This window comes from Nerophis ophidion, linkage group LG12, assembly GCF_033978795.1.
Source record: "Nerophis ophidion isolate RoL-2023_Sa linkage group LG12, RoL_Noph_v1.0, whole genome shotgun sequence".
Lineage (NCBI taxonomy): Eukaryota > Metazoa > Chordata > Actinopteri > Syngnathiformes > Syngnathidae > Nerophis > Nerophis ophidion.
The window spans coordinates 7,894,773-7,904,772 of record NC_084622.1 but is presented as its reverse complement, the minus strand read 5'-3'; the positions used below and the strand labels follow the sequence as shown (position 1 = coordinate 7,904,772).

General features: G+C 39.0%; 1 protein-coding gene and 1 long non-coding RNA gene across 2 annotated transcripts in view; both read left to right on the top strand.

Annotated features, from left to right (window-relative positions):
• Window positions 1-10,000, top strand: part of LOC133562928 (uncharacterized) — a 173,381-nt gene that overhangs the window by 130,527 nt on the left and 32,854 nt on the right. The window lies entirely within an intron of this gene.
• LOC133563771 (uncharacterized) lies at window positions 724-2,183 on the top strand. The gene has a single exon (XM_061918060.1). The coding sequence runs from the start codon at window positions 924-926 to the stop codon at window positions 1,905-1,907; it is 984 nt and encodes a 327-aa protein (XP_061774044.1). The 5' UTR covers window positions 724-923; the 3' UTR covers window positions 1,908-2,183.

The window sequence follows — 10,000 nt, the reverse complement described above, 5'->3', positions numbered from 1 at the left end:
CAAGGGTCATGGGTCAAATGCAGAGAATAATTTCACCACATCTCGTATGTGTGTGACAATCATTGGTACTTTAACTTTTTTAACTTTAACTTTAAAAGAAACTGTTTTTAAAAACTTTAAAACAGACTGTAAAATGTACAAATTCATGTGCTTTATGGGATTTTTTGAATTTGGTGCAGATCATTATGCTTAATCATTTCTATATCCTCCAATATTTGAATGAAAGACTTCCAAAACTTGGAAAGTTTATGAGTCCAGGAGCAAACATGACTCCAAAGAAGTCCGATCATGGTTTGGGAGACGAAACCAACCTGAGATGTGTTGGCTGGTCTGAAGACTGCAAAGATACTCAAATATCACGATGTAGTCATTTTCTATATCGCACAGAGACAAACCCACGATGTATCGAGTATATTCGACATATCGCCCAGCCCTACTACCACAAGGTTGCATCATCGTTTTATTTACTGACCATCTCAATTGACATTCCCAAAAAAGGAAGTGAAAATCTTTATTAAGAAGTTACGCAAATGTCAAGACGGCAACTTGACCTATTACACACCAGGTATAAGTCGTGTGTCTTCCAAAAATACATCTGTTTATTTGCCTCTTTGACTTGGGGGCCCACTATTAGTTGCAACAGAGCAAACTCGCTTCGGTTTTCCGAGAACTGAAAGCAGACGTGACAAATCCCAGTCGCTTCCTGTGAAAGATTCACTTCTCCTGCATCGACAGCTGCGTGAGCCTTTGGCGAGCGTTCCTACCCGACTGCCCCGCCCGTGTCCTAGTGTGCCTTGCTCTGACCCTGTTTCGGATGAGGTGGATCCTGAGTGGGAGTGATTCCTCTCCTTCAGGCTCCCGGACGACCTCTGGTACCAGCAGCGCAGCTCTTCTGACACTGTTCCGTCTGCAGAGTCGGACTCATGGCGCTTCACGCTGTCTTGCTCGGAGCGGTCTTAATTTGCGGATTCCACGAAAACCCGGCGGCCAGCGGCACGTGCGATGTCTACGCCACGGTTGGAGAAGATGTGGTTTTAGCACTGAATTTTACGCAGCTGGGCAAAACTGACCAACTGTCATGGACTCGGGATAGCGTCCCGGCGTACGTCAGAGACCACAGAGGAGTGCGTATCGGGAAGCCACAAGACGTCTCTTTAAGTGGCTCTCTTTTGCTGAAGAACCTTAAACTCTCCAGTTCTGGCTTGTATGAAGGAAAGAAGTCCTCCGCCAACGGTACCGTTCTGACATCGTGGAGCGGTCGCCTATGTGTGATGGACAAGGTGTCCAAACCTCTCCTTCGGTACGTCTGTGACCATAAGTTTGGTTTTCTGAATCTAAGCTGCCATGTGGCCAAGGCGCAGGATTTACAGTTCTCATGGATCCTGAATGGTTTTAGGATAGCTGATGCAAGTAGTCAAACTCTGAACCTGTCACTGCTAAAAAATGCAGATTGGGATTTGACGTGTTTGGCGGAAAACAAGGTCAGCGCCGGGGGAAGTGACGCCGTCAGTCTGTCAGCCTGTCGAAATCCACCAATGCTTTGTTTCACATCCAAGATGGTCTTCGCCGTGCTGGCGGGGGGAGCGGCTCTTCTTCTCCTCCTGCTCGTGGTCTTCATCGTAGTGTGTCACCATCTCAGACGAAGACGCCGCCACAACACCATCGGCAACAAACGGGAGCTCAGGATGCTTTCCATAAAACAGAACGAGTCCGTCAGTTCCGAGTATGAGATCATGAACGTCCCTTCGGGCCCGGTTCCGGAGCCTCTGCCCAGAACTCGTCACCCGAGCGTGTCCGAAGCCGAAGGTCGGCTTGAAAGCAGCCTGTTGCCGCCGGACGACATGGCTGACAGACAACCCTCGCCGGTGCCCAAGCCAAGGACCAAGGGCCCCCAGACTCAGAACTAAATCTACGACCTGCTATGACAGAACACTGGAACTTGCTTTTTCTCCTGGTTTTTAGTCCGATGGTCTCCGTGTAGTTAGACCATCCTGTGCCTGACTGTGTGTCAAAGCATGGCGCTGTTATTAAACCCCAAAGTTTCACCCCCCATTTGTCCGATGAACTCCAAATTTCACACACAGCTCAATGTCGCTGAATCACCACAAAATGTGGAGGACATCTTTAGGGGACTGATGCCCTCATGTCAAATGATGAGCAAAAAATAAACATCAAGCAAAGCGTTTTTTGCAACAACTATTTGAAAAGCATAAGCTCCACCAGGGGTCTCCAAACTACGGGTACAGCCCGCCAGTGTCCAAAATCCGGCCCGCGGAATAGTCCATCCATCCATCCATTTTCTACCGCTTATCCATCTCAGCTGTCCCAAGTGTAATAAAAAATTAAAATTATTTCATTATTAGTTTTAAAAATATGTCCTTTCCAATCCATTTTCTACCGCTTGTTACTCTCTGTGTCTCCTATCCGCTCAGGCAAGTTATATTGTCTAAGAATGCATTTTCCTATCGATAACTTAACATCTGAAAAAGCGCTCTTTCAGTCAATTAGAGCGCAAGCAATACATATATGTATATATATATACATACACACACACACACAAACATATATATACATATGTTTGTGTATATGTATATATGTGTGTGTATGTATATAAATATATATATAGAAAATAAATATATATAAAATATTATATATATATGTATAAAATATTATATATACATGTAAATACACATATATATACATACACAAACATATGTATATATAGATAATTGTGTATATATGTAAATATGTGTGTGTTTATATATGTGTGTATATGTATATGTATGTATATTTATATGTATGTATGTATATATGTATATATATATATATATATATGTATATATATATATATATATATATATATATATATATATATATATATATATATATATATATACAGTGGGGCAAAAAAGTATTTAGTCAGCCACCGATTGTGCAAGTTCTTCCACTTAAAATGATGACAGAGGTCTGTAATTTTCATCATAGGTACACTTCCACTGTGAGAGACAGAATGGGAAAAAAAATCTAGCAATTCACATTGTGGGAATTTTAAAGAATTTATTCGTAAATTATGGTGGAAAATAAGTATTTGGTCAACCATTGAAAGCTCTCACTGATGGAAGGAGGTTTTGGCTCAAAATCTCACGATACATGGCCTCATTAATTTTTTCCTTTACACGGATCAATCGACCTGTCCCCTTAGCAGAAAAACAGCCCCAATGCATGATGTTTCCACCCCCATGCTTCACAGTAGGTATGGTGTTCTTGGGATGCAACTCAGTATTCTTTTTCCTCCAAACACGACAAGTTGAGTTTATACCAAAATGTTTTATTTTGGTTTCATCTGACCACATGAGATTCTCCCAATCCTCTGCTGTATCATCCATGTATCCATTTTGGTAAAAACTCAACTCGTCGTCGATTTTTTTTTTCACATTCTCTCTCTCACAGTTGAAGTGTACTTGATGAAAATGACAGACCTCTGTCATCATTTTAAGTGGGAGAACTTACAAAATCGCTGGCTGACTAAATACTTTTTTGCCCCACTGTATATGTACAGGATATGTATATATATATATAAATATATATATATATATATATATATATATATATATATATATATATATATACACAGACCCCGTTTCCATATGAGTTGGGAAATTGTGCTAGATGTAAATATAAACGGAATACAATGATTTACAAATCCTTTTCAACCCATATTCAATTGAATGCACTACACAGACAAGATATTTGATGTTCAAACTCATAAACTTTATTTTTTTTTTTGCAAATAATAATTAACTTAGAATTTCATGGCTGCAACACGTGCCAAAGTAGTTGGGAAAGGGCATGTTCACCACTGTGTTACATCATCTTTTCTTTTAACAACACTCAATAAATGTTTTGGGAACTGATGAAACTATTTGTTGAAGCTTTGAAAGGGGAATTCTTTCCCATTCTTGTTTTATGTAGAGCTTCAGTCGTTCAACAATTCAGGATCTCCGTATTTTATGCTTCATAATGCGCCACACATTTTCGATGGAAGACAGGTCTGGACTGCAGGCGGGCCAAAAAAGTACCCGTCTTCTTTTTTCACGAAGCCACGCTGTTGTAACATTTGTCTTGCTGAAATAAGCAGGGGCGTCCATGATAATGTTGCTTGGATGACAACATATGTTGCTCCAAAACCTATATATACCTTTCAGCATTAATGGTGCCTTCACAGATGTGTAAGTTACCCATTCCTTGGGCACTAACGCACCACCATACCATCACAGATGCTGGCTTTTGAACTTTGTGCCTATAACATTCCCAATGGTTATTTTTCTCTTTGTTCTGGAAAACACCACGTCCTCTGTTTCCAAATATAATTTGAAATGTGGACTCGTCAGACCACAGAACACCTTTCCACTTTGCATCAGTACATCTTTGGTAATCTCGGGCCCAGCCAAGCTGGCGGCATTTCAGGATATTGTTGATAAATGGGTTTGGCTTTGCATAGTAGAGTTTTAACTTGCACTTACAGATATAGCGACCAACTGTAGTTATTGACAGTGGTTTATGAAGTGTTCCTGAGCCCATGTGGTGATATCCTTTACACACTGATGTTTTTTGATGCAGTACCGCCTGAGGGATCAAAAGTCTGTAATATCATCGCTTAAGTGCAGTGATTTCTCCAGATTCTCTGAACTTTTCGATGATTTTACGGACCGTAGATGTTAAAATCCCTAAATTCCTTGCAATAGCTTGTTGAAAAATGTTGTTCTAAAACTGTTTGACAATTTGCTTACAAATTGGTGACCCTCGCCCCATCCTTGCTTGTGAATTACTTAGCATTTCATGGAAGCTGCTTTTATACGCAATCATGGCACCCATCTGTTCCCAATTAGCCTGCACACCTGTGGGATGTTCCATATAAGTGTTTGATGACTATTCCTCAACTTTATCAGTATTAATTGCCACCTTTCCCAACTTCCTTGTCACGTGTTGCTGGCATCAAATTCTAAAGTTGATGATTATTTGCAACAAAAAAATGTTTATCAGTTTGAACATCAAATATGTTGTCTTTGTAGCATATTCAACTGAATATGGGTTGAAAATGATTTGCAAATCATTGTATTCCGTTTATATTTACATCCAACACAATTTCCCAACTCATATGGAAACGGGGTTTGTACATATACATATAAATATACATATATATATATATATATATATATATATATATATATATATATATATATACATATATATATATATATATATATATATATATATATATACATACATACATACATACATACATACATACATATATATGTATGTACTATACATATATATGTATGTATGTATGTATATATATATATATATACATATATATATATATATATGTATATATATATATATATATATATATATATATGTATATATATATATATATATATATATATATGTATGTATATATATATATATGTATATATATATATACATATATATATGTATGTGTGTGTGTATATATATATATATATACATATATATATATATATATATATACATATATATATAGATAGATAGATAGATAGATAGATAGATAGATAGATGTGTGTATCTATATATATATATATAGATACACACACATACATGTGTGTGTGTGTGTGTGTCCAAATGTTGCATAGATGATGTTTTACAAATCATCTTCAAGCCACTTTCTGACAGTTGCTTCAGGATGCGCGGATTTGTGGCCCGTCTTATTTACGTCGTTCACCTTCGACAGCGTCTGTCTTTGTTTTAGCAGTGTAGCGTGCAAGGACGGGAGTGGAAAAAGTGTCAAAAAATGGTGCCTAACTGTTGTGAATTACTTAGCATTTCATAGAAGCTGCTTTTATACCCCAATCATGGCACCCATCTGTTCCCAATTAGCCTGCACACCTGTGGGATGTTCCAAATAAGTGTTTGATGAGTATTCCTCAACTTTATCAGTATTAATTGCCACCTTTCCCGATTCAGACTTTACTTCAATCAATCGCAGCATCGCCTCATCCGGAAACAACAACACAGGAAATGTGTCCCGTAAAAAAACGTCCCACACGAACTCTCTCATAACTGAAGTTCCTCGGGTGAATAATGTGAACTCACTATACCAGTGTGTTTTAGCGCTTTCATGGCGAGTTTACTCACGGATATAAGAAAGAACTTTACTCTACTTTATATTAGAATTCGCAACAGCAGAGGATGATTTCCCCATAACAAGAAGATAGAGAAAAAGGCGGACGTGGGCAATTTTTCAGGATTTATGCATTTCCCAAATACAGATCAGCAAGCACGAGAAGGTAATAAAAGTTGCTTTTGCATAATGTTGCGAAACAAAATGGCAGATAATGTCTTACCTTATACACACACTAACCTACTCAGTGGCCTAGTGTTTAGAGTGTCCGCTCTGAGATCGGTAGGTTGTGATTTCAAATCCCGGCTCATACCAAAGACTACAAAAATGGGACCCATTACCTCCCTGCTTGGCACTCAGCGTCAAGGGTTGGAATTGGTGGTTAAATCACCAAAAATGATTCCCGGGCTCGGCCACCGCTGCTGCTCACTGCTCCCCTCAACTCCCAGAGGGTGAACAAGGACATGGGTCAAATGCAGAGGACAAATTTCACCACACCTAGTGTGTGTGTGTGTGTGTGACAATCATTAGTACTTTCACTTTGACTTAAAAATACTCTGTTTAATGCGCCAAGAATCCTTTAAGCCATGGGTGTCAAACACTGGCCCGCGGGCCAAATTTGGCCTGCCGTGTAAATTAATTTGGCCCTTGAGGCAATATCAAATATATATCAAAGTACTGGCCCGCCGGTATTATACAGCCGCATTCACCGCTAATACTCATACTTGCCAACCCTCCCGATTTTCCTGGGAGACTCCCGAAGTTCAGTGCCCCTCTCGAGTATCTCCCGAGGAAACCATTCTCCCGGATTTCAACCGATTTCCACCCGGACAACAATATTGGGGGCGTGCCTTAAAGGCCCTGCCTTAAAGCGTTCTCTACAACCTGTCGTCACGTCCGCTTTTACTCCATACAAACATGAGTGAATGAAAGTCATACCTGGTCAACAACCATACAGGTCACACTAAGGGTGGCCGTATAAACAACTTTAACACTGTTACAAATATGCGCCACTCTGTGGACCCACACCACACAAGAATGACAAACACATTCCGGGAGAACATCCGCACCGTAACACAACATAAACAAAATACCCAGAACCCCTTGCAGCATTAACTCTTCCGGGACGCTACAATATACACCCTCCGCTACCACCACTATTAAGATTTTGCATATATAAGTGTTGCTTTTTCCATATTTAGTGTTAAAGCAAATCAGCTAAGCAAACTGAGCAATAATTAACGTTTTATTTGTGCACTTTCTCTTAGTACTTCAAGACTTGAATGCTTGATTCATTCATTATTGTTATTTTATTTTCACATTTATTTTCAGCCTGTGAAAAAAAAGTTTATTTTGATATTTACATGAGAAGGCTGCAAATAGAAAAGAGGCATTCAATTTTTATTTCAATTTTATTTGACATGCCCTTGAAATGTTTTTAATTATTGTTATTATTTGAAACTCGAGTTTGCATGTCACTATAAAGTTATATAAGCCTTGCTTGTTCAATATTCAATGCAAAACTTTTTGGGGTCCCTATTAAAAGGTTAATTTGTTCAACCTTGGCCCGCCGCTTTGTTCAGTTTTAAATGTTGGCCCACTCTGTATTTGAGTTTGACACCCCTGCTTTAAGCGGTCAACTTCATAGCTTACCAAAGTCGTACTATAACATTTTTAAACAATTTTTGAGCGCCGTGTGTAATGTTCTACATTTTCAATGGAGCATTTAAACTGTTGGTGTTGTTTACTACAGACATATTGCCATCATACTGCAGCCTACACTCGTCTCTTATGTTTGATTGCCATCTACTGGTCACACTTATTACATTACACCATGTACCAAATAAAATAGCTTTGAGGTGGGTAAGCTCAACCAAACTTATTCCTTACATCAGGCACACCGGGGTTATAAGGTGCACTGTTGAGTTTGAAGGGAAAAAAAGGATTTTAAGTGCGCCTTTTAGTCCGGAAAATACGGTAAATCTGAGAAACAGCGCCCGCTGTGGGGGATATTTTTGTTTTTGTTTTGATTGTTTTTTGAAATGTGTAACTTTGACACTGCAGAGGGCACTTGTCCTCAGGAGGATATACAATTTGGAGGAAATCACGAGTGACCATATCAGTCGTTTCTGTTATTTCAATGAATTCCAGTTGATTTCCAACGTGAGTCAACCACGTACCAAGCTCAATTCTTTGTCCGACCTTCTTGCATTTCAGCATTCTTGCACTGTAATGTGCGTGCTTGCAAGAAGTTATTAAAAGACGACAAAAGGAGTGGATTAGCCAGATCAAATATCTATTATATGCGATGGGGAAACGGTAATCCGCACATGAAAGTGTTTGCAGTCTGGCCTAATGCTGTGTGACAGTGGCACAATGGACGCCAGCGCCCTCAGCGCCACGCCAGGAAACGTACAAGCCAATGTCAGCTTTTGTCGTCGCCCAGCTCTGGCTACATGGTCCTGAATTCGGGGGCCAGGCCAGGATTTGGGGATGCTTGTCTGGAAGTGTGCCACTCCTTGAAGACGTATGGCCATAAAACGTCTCATTTTATGCCTTCCCCAGATTTGTCCTCAGTTGGTTTAATCAGAGGCCCTTTGGCGTCCGAGGGGTCAACCCTTTTGATGGCGGCGTGCGTGTCTCCCTTCAGGAAGAGGGGTCAATTACCCGTGGAAAGTATTTATTTATACCCACGTCAGACCGTTCTTAAACGCCGCGCTGTGTATCGCCGCCTGCCAAGTCTGCGGAATGTACCGCGCAAATCAGAAAATCAAAGGTTGTAGCGAACGCTGCAGGCTTTTTTAATCAGATTTGTCGGAAAATGGCGAACGTTGTATTTTACCCGTTAGTATTTTTTTTCTCTCTTTGGCTCCACGTCTATTCTTCTGTTTATCCAAAACTACTTTATTTTTCACTACTTAAACACAAAAATGTAGCTCAAGTTTTCCTCTGATTTTTTTTTTTTTTTCTCAAAGTGAAAACTGATGATCATGAAATGTGCCCTAAAAAGGAGGTAAACGGTAAAGTATTATGACCACAAAGAGTTGGGGGGGAAATAACAAGAAACAATCATAATTGGACTGAAGAAAAACATAATTTTTACAAGATTATGACATTATATATATATATATATATATATATATATATATATATATATATATATACATACACATTAGGTCAGGAAAAAACACAGATGCTCTATCATCCCTACAAGCCTGTTTTGCAGGTTTGCCTGCTCCTCAGGAGATTTTATTGCTATTTATTTCCCGACGCAATGGATAAACCACAGAAACCTCGACTATATATATATATATACATATATTTATGAATGCAGCCGAGATAGGCTCCAGCACCCCCCCGCACAAGCGGTAGAAAAAAAAAAAAATATATATATATATATATATATATATATGTATGTATGTATGTATATATATGTATGTATGTATGTATATATATATATGTATGTATGTATGTATATATATATATGTATGTATGTATGTATATATATATATATATTGTGAATGTGAGTGTGAATGTTGTCTGTCTATCTGTGTTGGCCCTGCGATGAGTTGGCGACTTGTCCAGGGTGTACACCGCCACCTCAAAGGGAATAAGCAGTAGAAAGGGAATAAGCAGTAGAAAATGTGTATATATATATATATATATATATATATATATATATTAGGGGTGGGCAAATTAGTGCGTTAATTATGAGTTAACTCATCAATCTATTAACGCCGACAATTATTTTATCGCAAAGTTGCGTATGTTGTTTACATGCTTTTATTTTGTTAACGCCTTTTCTTAACAAGATGGCGTCGCCCGGCGTCGAGGGGC

What these genes read in the sequence shown, in the direction of transcription:
- LOC133563771 (XM_061918060.1), top strand. Translation starts at nt 924, where the DNA reads ATGGCGCTTCACGCTGTCTTGCTCGGAGCGGTCTTAATTTGCGGATTC.